A 23,540-nucleotide genomic window follows, 5' to 3' on the forward strand; every position below is an offset into this window, starting at 1 on the left:
CCCCCCCCCCCACCCCCCCCCCCCCCCACCCCCCCCCCCCCCCACCCCCCCCCCCCCCCACCCCCCCCCCCCCCCACCCCCCCCCCCCCCCACCCCCCCCCCCCCCCACCCCCCCCCCCCCCCACCCCCCCCCCCCCCCACCCCCCCCCCCCCCCACCCCCCCCCCCCCCCACCCCCCCCCCCCCCCACCCCCCCCCCCCCCCACCCCCCCCCCCCCCCACCCCCCCCCCCCCCCACCCCCCCCCCCCCCCACCCCCCCCCCCCCCCACCCCCCCCCCCCCCCACCCCCCCCCCCCCCCACCCCCCCCCCCCCCCACCCCCCCCCCCCCCCACCCCCCCCCCCCCCCACCCCCCCCCCCCCCCACCCCCCCCCCCCCCCACCCCCCCCCCCCCCCACCCCCCCCCCCCCCCACCCCCCCCCCCCCCCACCCCCCCCCCCCCCCACCCCCCCCCCCCCCCACCCCCCCCCCCCCCCACCCCCCCCCCCCCCCACCCCCCCCCCCCCCCACCCCCCCCCCCCCCCACCCCCCCCCCCCCCCACCCCCCCCCCCCCCCACCCCCCCCCCCCCCCACCCCCCCCCCCCCCCACCCCCCCCCCCCCCCACCCCCCCCCCCCCCCACCCCCCCCCCCCCCCACCCCCCCCCCCCCCCACCCCCCCCCCCCCCCACCCCCCCCCCCCCCCACCCCCCCCCCCCCCCACCCCCCCCCCCCCCCACCCCCCCCCCCCCCCACCCCCCCCCCCCCCCACCCCCCCCCCCCCCCACCCCCCCCCCCCCCCACCCCCCCCCCCCCCCACCCCCCCCCCCCCCCACCCCCCCCCCCCCCCACCCCCCCCCCCCCCCACCCCCCCCCCCCCCCACCCCCCCCCCCCCCCACCCCCCCCCCCCCCCACCCCCCCCCCCCCCCACCCCCCCCCCCCCCCACCCCCCCCCCCCCCCACCCCCCCCCCCCCCCACCCCCCCCCCCCCCCACCCCCCCCCCCCCCCACCCCCCCCCCCCCCCACCCCCCCCCCCCCCCACCCCCCCCCCCCCCCACCCCCCCCCCCCCCCACCCCCCCCCCCCCCCACCCCCCCCCCCCCCCACCCCCCCCCCCCCCCACCCCCCCCCCCCCCCACCCCCCCCCCCCCCCACCCCCCCCCCCCCCCACCCCCCCCCCCCCCCACCCCCCCCCCCCCCCACCCCCCCCCCCCCCCACCCCCCCCCCCCCCCACCCCCCCCCCCCCCCACCCCCCCCCCCCCCCACCCCCCCCCCCCCCCACCCCCCCCCCCCCCCACCCCCCCCCCCCCCCACCCCCCCCCCCCCCCACCCCCCCCCCCCCCCACCCCCCCCCCCCCCCACCCCCCCCCCCCCCCACCCCCCCCCCCCCCCACCCCCCCCCCCCCCCACCCCCCCCCCCCCCCACCCCCCCCCCCCCCCACCCCCCCCCCCCCCCACCCCCCCCCCCCCCCACCCCCCCCCCCCCCCACCCCCCCCCCCCCCCACCCCCCCCCCCCCCCACCCCCCCCCCCCCCCACCCCCCCCCCCCCCCACCCCCCCCCCCCCCCACCCCCCCCCCCCCCCACCCCCCCCCCCCCCCACCCCCCCCCCCCCCCACCCCCCCCCCCCCCCACCCCCCCCCCCCCCCACCCCCCCCCCCCCCCACCCCCCCCCCCCCCCACCCCCCCCCCCCCCCACCCCCCCCCCCCCCCACCCCCCCCCCCCCCCACCCCCCCCCCCCCCCACCCCCCCCCCCCCCCACCCCCCCCCCCCCCCACCCCCCCCCCCCCCCACCCCCCCCCCCCCCCACCCCCCCCCCCCCCCACCCCCCCCCCCCCCCACCCCCCCCCCCCCCCACCCCCCCCCCCCCCCACCCCCCCCCCCCCCCACCCCCCCCCCCCCCCACCCCCCCCCCCCCCCACCCCCCCCCCCCCCCACCCCCCCCCCCCCCCACCCCCCCCCCCCCCCACCCCCCCCCCCCCCCACCCCCCCCCCCCCCCACCCCCCCCCCCCCCCACCCCCCCCCCCCCCCACCCCCCCCCCCCCCCACCCCCCCCCCCCCCCACCCCCCCCCCCCCCCACCCCCCCCCCCCCCCACCCCCCCCCCCCCCCACCCCCCCCCCCCCCCACCCCCCCCCCCCCCCACCCCCCCCCCCCCCCACCCCCCCCCCCCCCCACCCCCCCCCCCCCCCACCCCCCCCCCCCCCCACCCCCCCCCCCCCCCACCCCCCCCCCCCCCCACCCCCCCCCCCCCCCACCCCCCCCCCCCCCCACCCCCCCCCCCCCCCACCCCCCCCCCCCCCCACCCCCCCCCCCCCCCACCCCCCCCCCCCCCCACCCCCCCCCCCCCCCACCCCCCCCCCCCCCCACCCCCCCCCCCCCCCACCCCCCCCCCCCCCCACCCCCCCCCCCCCCCACCCCCCCCCCCCCCCACCCCCCCCCCCCCCCACCCCCCCCCCCCCCCACCCCCCCCCCCCCCCACCCCCCCCCCCCCCCACCCCCCCCCCCCCCCACCCCCCCCCCCCCCCACCCCCCCCCCCCCCCACCCCCCCCCCCCCCCACCCCCCCCCCCCCCCTCCCCCCCCCCCCCCCACCCCCCCCCCCCCCCACCCCCCCCCTCCTCCCCCCCCCCCACCACCCCCCCGGGCCCGGTCCCCCCCCACCTTCCCCCCCCCCACCCCCCCCGCCCAAGCCACCCCCCCCCCCCAACCCACCCCCCCCCCCCCCCCCCCCGCCCCCCCCCCCCCCCCCCCCCCCCCCCCCCCCCCCCCCCCCCACCCCCCCCCCCCCCCAAACGCCACTGCTGCCCCTTGAGGCGGAGTCATCCACAAAAGGTCAGGGAATTGAGTTACACTTTTCTTTTGGAAGTTTCAGGGTTCTAATAGTTTTTTAGGGACTCTAATAGACCCTTAGGAATTTTAAACAGTTTTTTAATTGTCCACAGTTGCTAACTGTTTTTAGGTAATTTTTACGTCTTATGTTGTAACCTGCCCTGAGTCCTTCAGATATAGGGTGGGATAGAAATGTATATTAGAAGAAGAAGAGTTTGGATTTATATCCCCCCTTTCTCTCCTGCAGGAGACTCAAAGGGGCTGACAATCTCCTTGCCCTTCCCCCCTCACAACAAACACCCTGTGAGGTGGGTGGGGCTGAGAGAGCTCCGAGAAGCTGTGACTAGCCCAAGGGCACCCAGCTGGCGTGTGTGGGAGTTCACAGGCTAATCTGAATTCCCCAGATAAGCCTCCACAGCTCAGGCGGCAGAGCTGGGAATCAAACCCGGTTCCTCCAGATTAGATACACGAGCTCTTAACCTCCTACGCCACTGCTGCTACGGCACTATTAAATAGATAGTAACGCTCCAACATTCCAGGTTGAAGATCTGCTTAACAAGATGCCTCTCAAAAGGAACATATTGTCCAAAAATATTTTCTTGCATACACAGAGCTTTGACTTCAGTCATTTATGTTGTGGTGGGAGCAACATTTTTTAAAGATCTGCTCAGCAAACCAGCTCTCCAGTGGCTAATCGGAAGCTCCACCTGACCCTGCCCGCCGATCGACCCATTTATTTTCTTTGTGAATTGCCACGAAGAGAAAAGCAACATAGAAAACTTAGGGGCCTAAGCCATCTCTCCCTTTCTCCTCAGTACACCGTGGACAACGCCAACAAATTCAGACCCGTCCATCTTAGCAATGTTGTGCTTGCCTTTGCTCGTCTGAACTTCCAACCCAGCTGCAGAGAGGCCTTCTTCAGTATGGTAATCCCCTTCTTGATCCTGCAGGGGGTGCTGTAGCTGTGCGCAGTGTGTCAGGGGGCTTCTCTGCCCCTAGATCAGTGATGCCGAACCTTTTTGAGACCGAGTGCCCAAATTGCAACCCAAAACCCATTTATTTATCGCAAAGTGCCAGCAATTTAACCTGAATACTGAGGTTTAAGTTTAGAAAAAACAGTTGGCTCCGAGGCGTGCGTTACTCGGGAGTAAGCTTGGTGGTAGTCGGTGGCTTTGCTTTGAAGCAACCATGCAACTCTTCCGACGGGTGAATCACGACCCTAGGAGGGTTTACTCAGAAGCAAGCCCCATTGCCAGCAACTGAGCTTACTCCCAGGTAAAGGATCGCGCTTTAGTTCTTCACATGAAAATCAGTGGGGTTTAACAGCGCTTAACAGGGTTACCTACACTGCTTCCCCAAAACTAGGTCTTAGGTTTAATGCTAATAATCGAGCTCAGCGGCTCAAGCCAGCCTAGATGTGGGGGGGGGGCAGTTCTGTTTGTGCTTGCCCACAGAGAGGGCTCTGAGTGCCACCTCTGGCACCCGTGCCATAGGTTCGCCACCACTGCCCTAGATCCTGAGCATTAGAGTGGATTGCTGCACTTGCGCTTGGAAATACAACTGACAGCTGTAATCCAGAGGTTTCTCCTCATAACCATTGCTGTGTTGTCTTCCTCAGATCCACGATCGGCTGGATTACCACCTGGACTCCTTGGAGCCGAACCTACTGGTGGATCTGGTGTGGTCGCTGTGCGTGCTGCAGCAAGCAAAGGCCGCCCATCTACAAAGTGTTCTATCTCCGGAGTTTTGCACTCGCCTCTTAGGTATAAGCAGGTTATGCACGAAGGGCTTGGGGGTGGGGCGGAGGGTCTGTTTTCCTCGGGTGCAGATGGAGAGCATCTCTGGCCAGGGATTATTCAGCATGAAGGCTCAGGGCTCTTGCCTCGGGGGTCCCCAATCTTTTTGAAGCTGCGAGCGCCTTTGGGATTCTGTCTCAGGGTGATAGGCTCAGCCCCAAAATGGCTGCCACGGGAGGTGGAGTGAAGCACAAAATGTCAGGGAGTGAATTTGTGCATCACTACTAGCAACTCTTCGATATTGCTGGGCCAAAGTTTCTGCTAAACAGGAAGCCTTTTACAATTAACATTTAGAAATTTTCTTGCATAAACAGAGGTTATCTTCAGTCATCCTAATGTTCTTCCAAGGGTGACCTTGGGCTAGTCACAGCTTCTCGGAGCTCTCTCAGCCCCACCTACCTCACAGGGTGTTTGTTGTGGGGGGGAAGGGCAAGGAGATTGTAAGCCCCTTTGAATCTCCTACAGGAGAGAAAGGGGGGATATAAATCCAAACTACTACTCCGCTGCTGCTGCTGCTGCTGCTTCTTCTTGTTGTTGTTGTTGTTGTTGTTGTTGTTGTTGTTGTTGTTGTTGTTGCTGCTACTAGCAGGTAGTTGGAATTAGGATCTGCCGTTAGGTGGCAGCACTGCAAAGGAAGCAGAGGGGTTTTGTAAGGGCTTGTTTCCAAAAGAGAGACTTCGAAGTCTGGGCTGACTGGTAGTTTTCCAGCACATGGGGGACCTGACTTCCAAGCAATGTCATGTGGCAGGGAAAGTGGGACACACATGTCCTTGTGATGTCACTCTTTGCCTTTGTTCATGAGCAGACTCAGCCATTGATGTAGCCATGGGGTGGTCTGAGTGATCCTGTGGTTTAGAGAAGTGGGAGGTAAACATGTTTGTTACACCATTGATAGTCACATCTGCCTTATGAAATGAGAAGGATTTGTAGCCACCTTGTTTACTGCAAATTCTGTGCGTGTATTACCTGAGAACTAAAAGCAGGTTTTCTGTATTTCAGAGGTTCGCCACCACTGTATTTCAGAGGTTCGCCACCACTTAATGTGATATACAACAATTCCAGTCCAAATCTTATCCGTATAAGAATGTTTATCGTATTTAATCAAGCATATATATGCAAAAAGAAATTAAAAACAACTAAAGTAGATCGACTACAGTAAGACATATATGCCAGGGGGCATTCATTGAAAATGCTGGGGGAAAGAATTGGGACTAATAAAAGGAAACACTTCTTCACGCAACGTGTGATTGGTGTTTGGAGTATGCTGCCGCAGGAGGTGGTGATGGCCACTAACCTGGATAGCTTTAAAAGGGGCTTGGACAGATTTATGGAGGAGAAGTCGATCTATGGCTACCAATCTTGATCCTCCTTGATCTGAGGTTGCAAATGCCTTAACAGTCCAGGTGCTCAGGAGCAGCAGCCGCAGAAGGCCATTGCTTTCACATCCTGCATGTGAGCTCCCAAAGGCACCTGGTGGGCCACTGCGAGTAGCAGAGAGCTGGACTAGATGGACTGTGGTCTGATCCAGCTGGCTTGTTCTTATGTTCTTATGCAGTGCTGAGACAGTCTGTCACTCTGTCTTGAGAGACTTGAGTTCAAATTTGTGCTCTGCCGTGAAGCTGAGTAGCCAACCAGGGGCCAGATTCTCTCTTCCTAACTGTCCATACTGGATTGTTATGGGGATAAAATGGAGGGGTGTTGATCAGTGAATGCTTCCTTGAGCTCCAAAGACATTCATGGGAGTCTTCCTTTTGTAAAAAAATATATTTTATTTATTAAAGAAATAGAAAAACAGAAAATATACAGAAACATAGAGTGGCTTATTATACAAAGCAATTTCATATCCGTATTAGTTATGTAATATAAGATGTATTAATGTGATATACAACAATTCCAGTCCAAATCTTATCCATATAAGAATGTTTATCGTATTTAATCAAGCATATATATGCAAAAAGAAATTAAAAACAACTAAAGTAGATCGACTCAATTAGAGAAGAAGAGAAAAAGCGGCACGAAAGATAGAAAGGGAAAGCAGATCAGAAGTGTGAGGATGGACAGAACTCCAGCCTTCCGTTGGCTCAAATCCTGCCTTTTATGTTCTCTGGGCAATGTAAGTACATTAGAGGAGCCTTCCAGGATGAGACCAGTGGTCCCTCTAGTCCAGCAATGCTGACAGGCAGCGTGGTATAGTGGTTAAGAGTGGTGGACTCTAATAAGAAAAATAAGAACATAAGAACAAGCCAGCTGGATCAGACCAGAGTCCATCTCGTCCAGCTCTCTTCTACTCGCAGTGGCCCACCAGGTGCCTTTGGGAGCTCACCTGCAGGATGTGAAAGCAATGGCCTTCTGCGGCTGTTGCTCCTGAGCACCTGGTCTGTTAAGGCATTTGCAATCTCAGATCAAGCTATCCAGGTTAGTGGCCATCAATTGGGTTACATGGAAATTGCAACCAGGTTACAGATACCAGGGGTTTGTTTCCCTGCTCTGACATTCCTGCCGGATGACTTTGGGCCAGTCACAACTCTCTCCAAACTCTCTCAGCCCCACCAAGATGTCTGTTACAGCATAGGTGTCAAACTCGCGGCCCTCCAGATGTTATGGACTACAGTTCCCATCAGGAAGCAGGAACTGTAGTCCATAACATCTGGAGGGCCGCGAGTTTGATACCTGTGTGTTACAGGGAGAGGAAGGAAGGGAGTTTGTAAGCCACCTTGAGTCGTCTTACAGGAGAGAAAGGGGAATATAAATCCAACCTTTTTATCTTCTTCTGTTTTATATAGCACCCAACTAGTTGCCCTGGAGAGGTGACCAAACAAACAGGGCATAGAAGTCAAGGCCTTCACCTGCTACTGCCTTCTAGCAGTAAGAGATTAGTTGCCCTTGATTGTGGAGGTTCCCTCCAGTCCCCACGGCTAATGGCCACTGCCAGACCTCTCCGCCTCCGTGAATCCGTCTAATTCCCTTTTAAAGCTGTCTGTGCCTGTGGCCATCACTATATCCTTTGGTAGCAAATCCCACGTATTCTTAAGGACGCATTAACTTGCCACTGATGGACCTCTCCTCCATTAATCTAATTCCCACTGAAAGCCGTCTCATCACTACATCCACTGGCCGTGAATTCCATAATTGAAATCCTCATTGAGTAAAGTAGAATTTCTGTCCTGAACCTGTTGCCCGTAACTGAATTGGGTACTCCTGAGTTCTGGTGTTTTGAGAGACGGAGAAAGGGCACTTGCGCACATTCTCTGCCCCAGGGATAATTTTGTCAACCTCTATTGTGGCCTCTCTTATTTATTGGTTTTCTAAATTGAATAGAAAGCCTGTTTGTCGTCTCCTCAAAGGACAGCTGGTTGTCCTCATTGCTCTCTTAATTCTGTAGTCCTCTTCCTGTTGCCCGTGTTCATCGGCTGTCTTGTGCTCTCTGACTGTGCTGCTCTGTATGCTGTAATCCACCTTGAGTCGCTTCAAGGAAAGTGGACTGTAAATATAGTAGACGGATAAGAAAAACGTTCCAACCCCTTAATCTCAGTTTCCCTTGCCTGCATTTTCTCCTGTTCTGCAGTATCCTTTTTTTTTTTGGATACAGCAACCAGAACTGTACACAGTGTTCCAAATGCAGGCGCATCATAGTTTTATACAAGGACAATACAATATTGGCCATTTTATTCTAGGCCTTTTCCGGATAATTCCCAACGAGGAGTTTGTGTTTTTCACTGCTGCTGCACGCTGAGTTGACGTTTCCTTAACATTTCTACCACAGCCCTCAAGATCTCTTTCCCTCGCAGTCTTGGCCAGTTCAGACCCTATTGTTATATATTTAAATCTTGGTGTTTTTGTGCATTTTTGTCAGAATCCCCCAAAACACACACAAGCTCTTGTTGAAGAACAGCAACTTTATTGGTTCGGGATCTTCCCTGGCCAAAGCCAAGACGGAGAAAAGCCTGCGCAAACACCAATAGTTAAGAAACTGGCAGCCCCCCCCCCCCCCGAAAGTGCGCCTAAACGTAAGTGTAAGGAGATAACAGGAGATGGGCAAGCGATGACCTTGAACACCACCTGGTGCTACTCCACATTCTACAGCAACAGTGAAAAGACAGTTAGAAATGCAGTTAACCCCTACCATCCTCCCCCCAGTGCAACGAAACAGCAGCATTAGCAAAATCCCAAAATTCAGGCCTCCTGACACTCACCTACTTTGTGTACCGTTTCATTTGCCTGCTCAGCCCCTTTGGAGAGATATTCCTGGAGCAGGGATTCAAACCGGGGTTTTCCTATCCTGAATCCAGGACTTCTATCACTCTGGGTCACCCGGCCCACAGCAAGCAAGGGCTGGCTTTCCCTGCTTTGCTGGGCTGAGGATTTAAATGTAGCCTCAGCTAAAGGGCTGCTCTTGGCCAGCCAGAGCTGCGCCAGGTAACACCACTCACCTGGCTCTCCCCAGCACACGCTTGTCAGATTTGGCGCTTGCCCCTTTGGTGGTGAAGACCAGCCCTGTGGCTGCCACAAAACAGGGTCATTTGTGGGTCTCAGTTCTAACCGTTGGACCTGGGGATGAGGACGCTACAGAGAAGGGCTCTTTTCTGCCCCCCTCCACAGCTATTTCAGGCCCTGACCTCCAAAGCGCCCTTCAGGTGAAATAGACCCGTCTTGTTCAGTGGCAGCCAGCCGGAGACGTCGTTCCACTTGTCAGCCAGCCAGAAATGTGAGGTGGAAAATTTCCTACTGTTTTATATCGGTGTGGAAAAATGTTCTATTCCTCAAGATTTGTTGTTTCATACAGTTTAGAACGGTGAGTGGAGGTTTTTGCCAATACAGGACTGGCAGTTTCACCGGTGGAGTTGATGTTTTTCAAGGGATTATCTCTGGGGTTGATAAAGCCACAAACACATTTAATAATCCAAATTTTTAAAAGTTAGAATTCGCTGTGTTGGTTTTAGCTGAAACTAAAATTCTTTTTTTTTGTGTGCCTACTGCTTTTCACATGGCAGATGAAGAAGAAGAAGAGTTTGGATTTATATCCCCCCTTTCTCTCCTGCAGGAGACTCAAAGGGGCTGACAATCTCCTTGCCCTTCCCCCCTCACAACAAACACCCTGTGAGGTGGGTGGGGCTGAGAGAGCTCCGAGAAGCTGTGACTAGCCCAAGGTCACCCAGCTGGCGTGTGTGGGAGTGCACAGGCTAATCTGAATTCCCCAGAGAAGCCTCCACAGCTCAGGCGGCAGAGCTGGGAATCAAACCCAGTTCCTCCAGATTAGTTACACGAGCTCTTAACCTCCTACGCCACTGCTGCTTTTTAAAAGTTAGAATTCGCTGCGTTGGTTTTAGCTGAAACTAAAATTCTTTTTGTGTGTGTGTGCCTGCTGCTTTTCACATGGCAGATCACCAGTCTGATGTGGAATTGGTCCCCCAGTTTGCTCCGTGGCCAAAAGTTAAATAATGATGAAACAGACACCTGAGCCCACAGTTATAACCTTTTTATAACCTTTTCCATGGTGGGCCCAGCTCTTTGGAATGGCCAACCAGAGGGGGTGAAGAGGGCATCTTCACTCGCTAGAACAGGGGTCCCCAAACTTTTAAAACCGGGGGACAGTTCACTGTCCCTCAGACTGTTGGAGGGCCGGACTAAAAAAAACTGTGAACAAATTCCTATGCACAAATGATTGTAAAATGTTTGATTTCACCTTTCAGCCTTTCTGTCATGGTCTATTTTTAGAACAGTGACCAAAGTATGTCAAGTACAGGGTGGGCTCCAAATATTGTTGGGGAGGCTGTGGAATACCTTCCCCTGTAAAAAAAAGCAGAACTTTCCCAATGAAGCATTCCATCTAACCCAGGATCAGGTATCTTCCTGGGTTCTTTCCTCCCTAGCAGCCAGCGAGTGATTCACCAGCCTGGCTGATGCCAATGGGAGTGAGGCGGAACAGAAAGCCTGAGAGCAACACATGGGGTAGCCGAGAGGGAAGGGCAGAGCAGGAGTTGCCACGTGTAAGGTTTCCAACTCTGGGTCAGAAAATTCATGGAGATTTGGGGGTGCCATCATGTAATTGCAATCAACAGCCGTTGGGGCCGGTTCCTCCTCTCCCTCGAGCCCCCACTGCACATGAATGAAGCCATCGCCGCCATGCCTGGCGGGCCGGATAAATGCCTTCAGGGGGCCACATTTGGCCCCCGGGCCGTAGTTTGGGGACCCCTGCGCTAGAAGAAGAGTTTGGGTTTATACCCCACCTTTCTCTTTTGTAAGGAGACTCAATGTGGCTTGCAAACTTCTTTCCACTCCCCACAACAGACACCTTGTGAGGTAGGTGGGGCTGAGAGAGTTCTGAGAGAACTCAGAGAACTGTGACTAGCCCAAGGTCACACAGCAGGAAGAAGGAGTGTGGAAACACATCTGGTTCACCAGATAAGCCTCCGCCACTCGGGTGGAGGAGCGGGGAATCAAACCCGGTTCTCCAGATTAGAATCCACCTGCTCTTAACCACTACACCACACTAGATTTAGGAAGGCCCAAAAAGCAGCCTTCTCCCAGAGAACATTTTGTGGAGGGTGAATTGCTTGAAAGGTTTGAGTTGATTCAGTTGTGCTTGTGTGTCCTCCTGTGTGTTTTAATTCTCCTGCCTTTTAATTCTTCTTTGTTTTCAGTTTTGAGTGCTTTCAAATGGGCAGTGTGTGTATTTTCAGCTGTGTCTTTCTGTGTCTAATCGGACTGTTCTAATTTGTGTCTTTGCAGCTTGGATGCTACATTGCTTGCTTGCCTTGAGTCTGAAGGAATAAGGCAGGATAGGAACATTTTAGATAAATATTTCTTTCCTCGCTTCCAGTGCCTTGGTAGGGTGGCTGGCGGCTGTTGAAGCCTGACAGGGTGGGCCAATCCCAGCACAGCTATGTATTTCTGCCTGGCTGCTAAATGCCAGCCTAAAAGGTTATGTGGCACTGGTGAAAAATGGTCTTGGCACAAGTGTACAAAGATAGCGAGTTGCATCATTCCAGGCCTGAATCTCTTCCATGTGATGCTCTGTGTATTGAAGGCAGTGAAGGCCATTAAATCCTTCCCGGGCTAGGTTTTATTGAAGCTCCCTGAATGACTCTTCTCTTTGCCTCAGGCTTGCAGAGTGGTACATTTCCATTCTGACACCAGTCTCGTGTTTTGGTGGTGGTGTTGTTTTTGTTTGTGGTGGTGTTTTGTTTCTAGCATTGGTTGTGTTTGGTTGGAATATGCTGCCACAGGAGGTGGGGATGGCCACTAACCTGGATAGCTTTAAAAGGGGCTTGGACAGATTTATGGAGGAGAAGTCGATCTATGGCTACCAATCTTGATCCTCCTTGATCTGAGATTGCAAATGCCTTAGCAGACCAGGTGCTCAGCAGCAGCAGCAGCAGCAGCAGCAGCAGAAGGCCATTGCTTTCACCTCCTGCACGTGAGCTCCCAAAGGCACCTGGTGGGCCACTGCGAGTAGCAGAGTGCTGGACTAGGTGGACTCTGGTCTGATCCAGCTGGCTTGTTCTTATGTTCTTATGTTTGGAAACCAGTTGCAGGTTGTGAACTGCATGATTATGGAACAACATTCCCAGAGAGCTGGGCCCAGTCCCCCCATTTTCCATCTTCAGGAGGCAGCTGAGAACATTTTTTATTTAGGACTGTGTTTAACTAATTTAGTTTTTATTTATTAGCAGTCCCAGTTGAAGAAGAAGAGTTTGGATTTATATCCCCGCTTTCTCTCCTGTAAGGAGACTCAAAATGGCTTCCAATCTCCTTTCCCTTCCTCTCCTTACCACAGACACCCTGTGAGGTGGGTGGGGCTGAGAGAGCTCTGAAGAACTGAGACTAGCCCAAGGTCACCCAGCTGGCATGTGTTGGAGTGCACAAGCTAATCTGGCTCCCCAGATAAGCCTCCACAGCTCAAGTGGCAGAGCGGGGAATCAAACCTGGAGAATTGAGTTTGATTCCCCGCTCTGCCACTTGAGCTGTGGAAGCTTATCTGGTGAACTAGATTAGCTTGTGCACTCCAACACATGTTTGTTGTGAGGGGGGAAAGGGAAAGGAGTTTGTAAGCCCCTTTGAGTCTCCTTACAGGAGAGGAAGAGGGGATATGCTCCACCAAGTCTGGGCTGGAACTGAAAAGGCTCTGCTCCTGGCTGAGGACAACCAGATGTTTCTGGGGCTAGGGATCACCAGCAAGTTGCTTCCAGTAGAGTGTAATGCCCTCTGGGAGTTGCATTGGAAGAGGCGGTCCCTTAGGTATGACATTCCCCGACTGTTTAGGGATTTGAAGGTTAAGACCAGAACCTTGAATTCATTCCGGTGTAGAACGGCTAAGCATCACCTGAAGTTGCCGTAAGTTAGATCTCCTGGTAGGGAATTCCCTCCACTGTCCCTTACTGCAGACGGAGCCACTCGGTATAAGCCTAGTCCTGGGGCTACATGATGCTCTCCTCTTTTCTTTCCTTCCCAGGTGATCAGTCCCCCAGGGGACGGAACTATCAGCTAAAACTGATCCATATCAACACCACAGCCCGCCTGGAGTGTGCTGGCTACGACGGGCCCCTCTTGCCGCAGGAAGCTTTGAGCATCAAGGACTTGCGAGGGGAAAGGAAGGCGACCCCGCTGCAGACCAGCCTGAAAGAGACGCTGCAGAGTGTGGCCGGCGATGAGGCCAAGGCACGTTTTGACGTGGACACCGTCTACGGCTGGCAGCTGGGTAAGTATCATTGGGGGAATGGAGCCCCTGTCTGCCTTGCCTGTTCCACAGGGGGCTTCGGCAGAGCTGCACACCCTGCGTCTTGGGAAATGCCTTTGGGCCACCGCTAATCTCCAATACCTGTCGGGGAGGGAGATGAGCAACCTGTGTACCTGGTTTGGTGCTGTGCAAAAAATGACAGGCCGCACAAAAGCCAGGGGTGAAGCTGTTGCAAGCGGATGTGTCGTAGTAGCAGCTGCTGCTTGCAAAGGGTGGGGAGCTGCCGCTGGGGGCAGGCCGGAAGTCAAAGCAGATGTTGGGAATTGTAGGATGGATTTCCTGAGAGTGACAGAACTGTTGCTGGGCGCTCCAGGTCCAAGAAGCCAAAACGTTCTTGGTCGCAACACCTGCAAAGCCAGTCGTTCACCTCCACTCTTCTTCTTCTTTCCCCATGCCCTTCAACTGGGGGATGAAATGACAACCTGTGCATCCTGATTCCCCACTCTAGTCTGGCGAACTGGGTTTGTTTCCCCTCTCCTGCACATGAAGCCTGCTGGGTGACCTTGGGCTAGTCACAGTTCTCTCTGAACTCTCTCAACCTTTGGAGAGAGGAAGGGAAAGGAGTTTGTGAGCCACCTTGAGGTTCCTTACAGGAGAGAAAGGCAGGGTGTAAATCCAAACTCTTCTTCTGTCCTTTGTGGGCCCTTGGTCCATCTACCTGTCTCTGCCTGAGGATAAAAGCATGCTGCAGAATGAATTGTGTCCAGCAAGTATTGAACCTGGTGCTGCTGGTACAGAGATGGGTACTTGAAGGGTGTGCCTGTCCTGGCTGGCTTCCTGACTGAATCTTTAGGTGGTTTGGACATGCATAGTTATTTATTTTTATTTATTTTTATATTTCTACCCTGCCCGTCCCCGAAGGGCTTAGGGCAGCGAGCATTAAAACATACGTGACAAGAATAAATAGTAAGTTAAAACACAATGAAACTCAAAACAAAATAAAGATAGCATTGTCAACATGAAGCGTTGTCCACTTCTGGAGAAAAGCAGACTCGGAGCCTCTCTTTTTATCTTGCCTGTCCTTCACAGATGCGGAGATGGTGCTTAACAGCGACAGCCAGGCCCTGCCTGTAGCGGACTTCGTTGCGCCCCACCTGCTGCAGTCCACGGGATCTAGACCCCTCCCACCAGGGGCCAGGAGGTGAGTCTGCTTTGAAATTGGGCTGAATGCTTCATTTTTTTCCCATTTTAAAAAAATTATAAATCAACCCCCAAACAAAGAAAATTTAAACCATCTGAAATGGCAAGGAATAACACAGTTGCCACATGTTTTGGCGTCTTTTGTTGCAGGATTGCCTTCATGAGATGGGAGTTTCCAAACTTCAGCAACCGAAGCAAAGATCTGCTGGGGCGTTTTGCCATGGCCCGGCGGCATCTTCAAGTTGCAGGGTTCTTGCTTGTGGAGGTGAGTAACCGTGCGCTGCTGTGATATGTGTGTGAGTTCCATGGTTTTGTGATCAAGGTGTACCAGTACATTTGTTGGTCCTTGGTAGGGAACTCTGTACCCTGACCTTTAAGGTTTTTTTACACACGAGTTACTAGCCCTTATGGTGCCTACATTCCATGCCTTACGAAGAGAGACTTAGGGAGCTGGGGATGTTTAGTCTAAAGAAGAGAAGGCGATCCGGCTGGCCTCTACAAGGGCCAGGGCTTTTACGGCTCTGGCCCCTACCTGGTGGAACAGGCTTCCAGGTGAGATCAGGGCCCTGCGGGACTTACAAAGTTTCCGCAGGGCCTGTAAAACGGACCTGTTCCGCCAGGCGTTTGGCCAGCCGGGATGATGTCAACTCTGCCATAAGAACATCTGGCCTCCCGTGGGTATATAAAGGGGGAAGGAGGGGTTGTTTATTTTATAGTATAGTACAGCCATCTGTAGTTAGTATTTTATATATTATTTTATTGTAAATTATGTATTTGATGTTTAAAATTGTTTTGGTGTTGATGGACACCGCCCTGAGCCTTTCGGGAGGGCGGTATATAAATAGAAATAATAAATAAATAAATAGATAAATAGATAAATAAATAAATAAATAAATAAATAAGGGGTGACATGATAGCCATGTTTAAATATTTGAAGGCCTGTCATGTCAAAGAGGGAGCAAGCTTGTTTTCTGCTTCTCCAGAGACTCAGACAAGGAGAAATTGATTCAAGGGACCTAATCATTAGGAAGAACTTCCTGACAGTCAGGGCTGTTTGACAGTGGCATGCACTGCCTTGGAGAGTGGTGGAGTTTTCTTCTTTGGAGGTTTTTAAAGAGAGGCTGGATGGCCTTCTGTCAGGAGTGCTTTGATTGTGTGTTCCCGCATGGCGGGGGGTTGGACTGGCCCTGGGGGTCTTTTCCTACTCTGTGATTCTACATTTAGGCAGAACCTTGGAATGTCTTGGAACCAAGAAAAATCCCTGCTTTCGAGTACTGCACGGATCAGTCCTGTAACTAGTAGAACTGCAATAATTTATCGAATTTTAAAGCGTTTGACCTTTTGTCCAGTGTTGTATGAAAGGAGAGAAACTTCATGCTACCCATGCAATGAACAGAAGAGGTCCTGGTGGCCTGTGCAACAGGCATATGGTTAAGATGTTGCCGCTTACTTTGGGGGATCCTCTGAAGAGGCCAGCCACAGATGCAGGCGAAACGTCAGGAGAAAATGCTACTGGAACACGGCCATACAGCCCAGAAGCCACACAGCACCCCAAAAGAAAATATCTTCTCTCCTTTGCAACTAACATGTGCTGGAAGAGCTACCCAATTGGCCATACTGGCAGGGGCTGATGGGAATTGTAGTCCATAACATCTGGAGTGCCAAAGGTTCTCCACCACGGGTCTAGAGACAGAAGCCTGAATAGGGTAAAAGAGCCCCCTCTGCTGAGAAAAGGAACCCATCTCAATTACGCCAATTAAACCTGTCTTGATTTAGTTATTTTGCATTATTTCTAGCATGACAACCACTGGGGCGATCTCTCTCCTGGCGTGGCAGTTGGGGTGCGGATTCCAGACGGCATTTCCCGATTCAGTGGGTGGGGGGCACTAGGCACCGTCTGGGTGCGATTCTGCGGCTATTCCACCCCAAGACACCAGTCTCTGTTGCGTCAGCCTGGCGCTGAGCTGTCTGCAGTAGCTGCCTGTTCTTCCCACGCCTGCTGATCCTCCAGTCGGGTGATGTTGGTTTGGGCTTTTGTTCCTGCAGGTGGTGGCGGGTCCCTTGTTTGCACAGGTTTGAGCAGAGGGCATTGAAATCCGCCCGGGTGGAAGGGGACAGAGATTATCCCTGAGCAGCCATCTGGACCTCCCCCACCCCACCTGACTGGGCACCCTCAAGCTCCCTCTTGCTTAGAGGCCCTGGGTGGGTGGGGGTGATGTCTTCAAAGGACTTTTAGTCTGAGGCCGGAAGAGGCCTTTCTGCTCAGGAAAGCTTCGCTTCTCCCCGCAGAGCTGAGTGCTCCATACCTTGCTTTAGTGGAAATTGAAAGAGACAGTCTGGGGGTGTACTTAAGAGCAACCCACTGAGATCTGTGAGAACCAGGGTCAAATTCCCACTCCCCTGTGAAGCTAATTGACACACCCTGCAGCCACCACTCTTTCTCTTTTTTTGTGTGTGTTAATATTTTGCTTTATTGAATTTAATCATAGTATACAATAGACAAAAAATTATATATATAAATACAAAAAAGATACAATAACAAATTGTGTTTACATAATAGAAAGCATTACAATATATATGTGTGTGTGTGTAAAGACATAATGTCTTATGTATGCCACCACTCTTTCTCAACCAGACCCTATCGCAGTGGTGGCGAACCTATGGCACGAGTGCCAGAGGTGGCACTCAGAGCCCTCTCTGTGGGCACATGGGCACAGAGTTCGTCATGTGGGGGGGAAATCGCCCCCCCCCACACACACACACCTAGGCTGGCTCGATTATTAGCATTAAACCTAAGACCTAGTTTTGGGGAAGCAGTGTAGGTAACCCTGTTAAGCGCTGTTAAACCCCACTGATTTTCATGCGAAGAACTAAAGCGCGATCCTTTTCCTGGGAGTAAGCTCGGTTGCTGGCAATGGGGCTTGCTTCTGAGTAAACCCTCCTAGGGTCATGATTCACCCGTTGCATGGTTGCTTCAAAGCAAAGCCACTGACTACCACCAAGCTTACTCCTGAGTAACGTGTGCCTCGGCGCCAACCATTTTTTATATATGAAAACCTCAGTATTCAGGTTAAATTGCCGTGTTGGCATTTTGCGATAAATAAATGGGTTTGGGGTTGCAATTTGGGCACTCGGTCTCGAAAAGGTTCGCCATCACTGCCCTATCGCATGCTAAAATTAAGCAAAGAGAACCACAGAAGTCCACTGGGTTCCTTGGAGGAAACGGGATAAAAATGTACTAGGTAGAAAATAATATGTTTTTTAAAAAAAATAATCTTTGGGTTCCTGCCTGATTTAGAACATGGGTGTCAAACTCAGGTCTTCCAGATGTTCATGGACTACCATTCCCAGCAGCCCCTACTAGCATGGCCAACTGGCCCTGCCGGCATGGGCTGATGGGAATCGTAGTCCATGAACACCTGGAAGGCCTGAGTTTGACACCTATGATTTAGAAGAGGAGGAGTCTGGATTTATATCCCCCCTTTCTCTCCTGTAAGGAGACTCAAAGGGGCTTACAAACTCCTTCCCCTCCCCCCCAACAAACACCTTGTGAGGTGGGTGGGACTGAGAGAGCTCAGAAGAACTGTGACTAGCCCAAGGTCACCCAACTGGCATGTGTTGGAGTGCACAAGCTAATCTAGTTCCCCCAGTAAGCTTCCACAGCTCAAGTGACACAGCGGGGAATCAAACCTGGTTAGTTAGTAGAGCAGTGGTGGCGAACCTTTGGCACTGCAGATGTTATGGGCTACAATTCCCATCAGCCCTTGCCAGCATGGCCAATTGGCCATTCTGGCAGGGGCTGATGGGAATTGTAGTCCATAACATCTGGAGTGCCAAAGGTTCACCACCACGGTAGTAGAGAGACTGGGCCTCTTTTTATGAAGGGTGCTGTTTTCAGTTCTGGCCTTTTCACTGTTGGTTGCGTGTTGCGTGAATGACTCTTGTCGTCCTTGTCTGCCATGCCGAAGACGCCTTCCCCTTGGAGAGGGGCCGTGGCTCAGTGGCTGAGCCTCTGCTCTACCTGCGGAAGGTCATGGATTCAGACCCCAGCACCTCAGGTTGTAGGTGACGTAAAAGACCCAGAGCAGCGCTGGCCTTGATGGACCTGCGCTCTGGTTGAGTGGAAGGCAGCTTCACGTGTGTTCTTCTGAGCAGTGGGCTGGAGCTCTCATCTTTCTAGCGCTCCAGGGTCTGCCGCAGCCGCCCAACCCTGTGATTTTGCAGCGTCGCAGGAATTCACCTTGCCTTTCAGATCTGCCCGATTTGTGCCGGCACAACTGACCTTGTCCCCCCCCAGGAACAGGACGGCTCTGATTCATCTTCCTCGTGGAGGCCTGACCTAGTTTCTCCCCTCCCCCTTCTTTCCTTTGTCACAGGTTCCTTATTACGAGTGGCTTGATTTGAAGTCGGAGTGGCAGAAGGCCGCCTTTCTCAGGGACAGAATGAACAAGGCAGTGGCTGAAGACATGGTGAAGTAGAGACGGACTCCAGGAGGGGACGGAGAGAGACTCTTGAGGGCAGGTTGTAAGAGAATCCTGGCCGTCCTCCCCGATCGTGGCTGGGGGCTGAGGCGTATCGTGGGCCTTCTTTGGCTGTGTACGTGAACATATGTTTGAATAAAGGGTCTGCTGTACAGTTCTGATTTCTCCCCATCTCCTCTCAGTTGCTGTTCTGCTCCTGCCACAGCCCAGCAAAGAGACTCTTGTTTTTGAATCCTTATGTTAAGCAAGGAGAGGTTTGGTCACCGAGTGGAAGGAGAGACCCGCGCTCAGTTCCGCACGGGCCAGTGGACACACTCGGCCTCTCCAGGAATTCTGCGGTCTCCCTACTTGGTCATCTGCGCCTGTCATCTTGGGATTTGCTGCTCTTCCCTCCCATAAGAGGGTTTGAAATTGGGATTGTGGATGCCATCTTATACATTAATTTATCTATTATAGTCAGTTTCTATTTTACCGCTGCTTTTAAAAGTTTTAGTTGTTTTTAACTGTACCTGATGGTCATTATGTTGTGCACCGCCCAGAGCCCCTAGGGGATGGAGCGGTCTAGAAATCTGAAAATAAATAAATAAAATGAAGGTGGGTGGCAGGCTGGAGTTAGAACAGAGCGTTTAATGAGGGGATGTTGCTCAGCCGAAGCACCTCTTCTTGGCACGCGGAAGGTCCCCAACCTCTCCAGTTGAAAGGGGCCAAGTAGTAGGTGAGGGGAAAAGCCTCGCCTGGGAATCTGCAAAGCGGCTGCCAGTCACAGAGGACGTTACTGGCCTTGTTGGATCACTGGCTCATTCTGCATATGGCATCTTCGTGTGTGTGCAAGTTCATGTGTAAGGGAAGAGGCCCCCGTTTCAGTGTGTGGAAAGCCCTGAAGTAGTAGGATTGGAGCAAAGTGTCTTTCATATATTGTCAAAGGCTTTCACGGCTGGAATCACTGGGGTGTTGTGGGTTTACCGGGTTGTATGGCCGTGTTGCAGTAGCATTTTCTCCTGGCGTTTCACCTGCATCCTTGGCTAGCATCTGAAGATGCCAGCCACGGATGCAGGTAAAACGTCAGAAGAAAATGCTACTGGAACACGGCCATACAACCCGGAAAACCCACAACGCCCTGTCTTTCAAGTGCTGGTAAATCCCCTTGGGCCGAGATGCAAGGGGGGCAGGTGGGGGTGTGATACTTTGGATCCACGTGGTGGGGCAGTCTGTGTAGCACCATCCATGAATGAGATTTTGGGACCACCATAGAAAGTTCACCTGGGAGCGTGGATGTTCTAGTGCAAAGCATGGTCTTTTATTGGAACTGGTTTAGGAGCAAACTTAGAAGTAAAACCCCAAGCGCAGACTGTTCTTCTACATTACAACATGTTCACATTTTTAAATATTAGGTCATGCAAGCCACACTTTAAGAAACATAACTGGGGTTGTGAAGTAGATCCGGGAGCCTCTGGGTCAGCACTACTGGGCGTGGTGGGGAGGAGGGCGCTTCTCGCATGGGGAGGATGCTGTCAGTAGTGGAATAAATCCACAAGATCTCATCTAAGATTAGGACCTGTGAGAGTCAGGTTTCAATCAACGCTCTGCCACAGAAGCTCACTTGGGCTAGCCACACATACTCGGCCTAACCAACCTCACAAGGTGGTTGGATGTAAGGAAAGGAGAGGCAACCTAAATGGTCAGAGGTCTGGAATCCATGCCCTATGAGGAGAGACTTAGGGAGCTGGGGATGTTTAGTTCGGTGAAGAGAAGGTTAAGAGGTGACATGATAGCCCTGTTTAGATATTTGAAGGGATGTCACGTTGAAGGGATGTCACTAGAACCAGGGGGCATTCATTGAAAATGGTGGGGGGAAGAATTAGGACTAATAAAAGGAAACACTTCTTCACGCAACGTTTGGTTGGTGTTTGGAATATGCTGCCACAGGAGGTGGTGATGGCCACTCACCTGGATAGCTTTAAAAGGGGCTTGGACAGATTTATGGAGGAGAAGTCGATCTGTGGCTACCAATCTTGATCCTCCTTGATCTGAGATTGCAAATGCCTTAGCAGACCAGGTGCTCAGGAGCAGCAGCAGGCCATTGCTTTCACCTCCTGCCTGTGAGCTCCCAAAGGCACCTGGTGGGCCACTGCGAGTAGCAGAGTTCTGGACTAGATGGACTCTGGTCTGATCCAGCAGGCTAGTTCTTGTGTTCTTGAAGATGGAACAAGCTTGTTTTCTGTGGTTCCAGAGACTAGGACCAGGAGCCACGGGTTCAAGGGGAAGGAAAAGAGATTCCACCTAAACATCAGAAAAAACTTCCTGACAGTCAGGGCTGCTTGACAGTGGAATGCACTGCCTATGAGGGAGGTGGAGTCTCCTTTGGAGGTCTTTAAAGAGAGGCTGGTTGGCCATCTGTCAGGAGTGCTTTGATTGTGTGTTCCTGTATTGCAGGGGGTTGGACTGGATGGCCCTTGGGGTCTCTTTCAACTCTCTGATTCTATGGAACTGACACAGGGCCTCTGCTATTCCTCCTTTCTGCTGTTGAAAATAGAGAACACGGAAGCTCAAGTCTGCTGAAGAGAACAGTCCCTGAGGCAGGATTGGGTCACAATCAATCCTTGGGTAACTTGCCTGTAGTTGCTGCTCGAACGGGCACGGCTGTGGAAACGGAAGCCTCTTCCCAGTCGACCAAGAGCACTGGATTGTAATTGTCTTTTTCATTATTTAAAACACGTCTTCCTTACAGAAAACATTTATTCCTTGAGGCAGCTGGCAATATCGATAAAATGCATAAAACCCGAAATGTAAAAGGTCACACATTAGGTTTGGTAACTTAATCAAATGCAGTCCTAAATAGAATAATTTTTAACTGCCTCCTGAAGAGCTAAAATTGAATTTATTTATTTATTGTTTAGATTTTTATACCTCCCCATCCCCAAGGGGCTCTGGGTGGTGTACAACATAAAATCTCAGTACAGTTTTAAATATAATTGCTAAAACCTGTATTTATTTAAAACATATATTAGCTGCCCTTCCATAGTGCAACATTTGAAGCGCCTTAGTGTAAATAAAACGATTACAAACACCTAAAAGATGGCAGTTTAAAAGTTAGGGCTGCCAGTAAATAAAAATAAATTAGTCAAGTACAGTCCTAAATAAAATCATTTTCCGCTGCCTCCTCAAGAGCCAGCGTGGTGTAGTGGTTAACAGTGGTGCACTCTAATGTGGTGAACTGGATTTGTTTCCCTACTCTTACACATGAAGCCTGCTGCGTGACCTTGGGGCAGTCCCAGTTCTCTCAGAACTCTCATCCCTATCTGCCTCACAAGGGGTCTGCTCTGGGGAGGGAAAGGAGATTATAAGCTGCTTTGAGGCTCCTTACAGGACAGAAAGGCAGGATATGAATCCAAACTGCGTAAACCCCGCCTTTCTCTCCTGTAAGGCGACTCAAGGCAGCTTACAAACTCCATTCCTCACCCCACAACGGACACCTACCGTGTTTCCCTGAAAATAAGACAGTGTCTTATATTAATTTTTGCTCCCAAAGATGCGCTATGTCTTATTTTCAGGGGATGTCTTATTTTTCTGTGTTCTGTTCGTCGGGCATGCTTCCAAACAAAAACTTTGCTACGTCTTATTTTCAGGGGATGCCTTATATTTCGCACTTCAGCAAAACCTCTACTACGTCTTATTTTCTGGGGATGTCTTATATTCGGGGAAACAGGGTAGGTGGGGCTGAGAGAGTTTGGAGGGAACTCTGACTGACCCAGCAGGCTTCATGTGGAGGAGCAGGGAAACAAATCAAGTTCACGAGATTAGAGTCTGCGGGGTCTGCGAGATTAGAGCGGGGTATCGAACCCACTTCTCCAGATTAAGAGTCCACTGCTCTTCAGCAGAAGTTCTTGCCACTGAGAAGACCCCTCTCAACTATCCACCCACTGAGCTTTAATTGATGGGCCAGTCAGGAGGGTCTCTCTTTGTGTTCTTAATTCCCAGCCAGGAAATCAGTCATGTCACAAAGTGTGGCCTGCTGTGTGGATTGCAAATACTAGTCGTGGATTGCAAATACTAGGGCTTGGACAGATTGATGGAGGAGAAGTCGATCTATGGCTACCAATCTTGATCCTCCTTGATCTCAGATTGCAAATGCCTTAGCAGACCAGGTGCTCAGGAGCAGCAGCAGCAGAAGGCCGTTGCTTTCACATCCTGCATGTGAGCTCCCAAAGACACCTGGTGGGCCACTGCAAGGACCAGAGTGCTGGACTAGATGGACTCTGGTCTGATCCAGCAGGCTAGTTCTTATGTCCTTATAAGCCACTGTTGTAAGTGAGCTGAACTGCACGGCCAGGGAGGCCTTCCAAGGGCATGAAAGATAGGACATAAAGCTCTTGCACCTGTACTTGGACTCTGAAGAGTCCTCATGGATTCTTGTTTTCTGTAACGTGGCCATGATGATACATACCTGTTGTTACTCTCTGGGAAATGAACTCGTTGTGGACTTCTATGCGAGTTGTGGTTCTTTACCTCGAGGAAAATGAATTATGCTCTCCCCCTCCCCCCATTATCCAATTTGGCTTCCTTTGAACCTACCTGG

At 53.5% G+C, this 23,540-nt stretch overlaps 1 protein-coding gene and 1 non-coding gene across 2 annotated transcripts; both read left to right on the forward strand.

Moving 5' to 3' along the window:
- Positions 1-2,956: 2,956 nt before the first annotated feature.
- Positions 2,957-19,121, forward strand: TBRG4 (transforming growth factor beta regulator 4). Its single transcript, XM_048510522.1, has 7 exons — positions 2,957-2,961; positions 3,571-3,736; positions 4,429-4,573; positions 13,059-13,304; positions 14,373-14,484; positions 14,634-14,748; positions 18,860-19,121. The coding sequence occupies exons 1-7, from the start codon at positions 2,957-2,959 to the stop codon at positions 18,959-18,961; spliced, it is 891 nt and encodes a 296-aa protein (XP_048366479.1). The 3' UTR covers positions 18,962-19,121.
- Positions 15,832-15,937, forward strand: LOC125441398. Its single transcript, XR_007245854.1, has one exon. It is a non-coding gene; the product is annotated as a U6atac minor spliceosomal RNA (small nuclear RNA).
- Positions 19,122-23,540: the final 4,419 nt, after the last annotated feature.

Source organism: Sphaerodactylus townsendi, linkage group LG11, assembly GCF_021028975.2.
Source record: "Sphaerodactylus townsendi isolate TG3544 linkage group LG11, MPM_Stown_v2.3, whole genome shotgun sequence".
Lineage (NCBI taxonomy): Eukaryota > Metazoa > Chordata > Lepidosauria > Squamata > Sphaerodactylidae > Sphaerodactylus > Sphaerodactylus townsendi.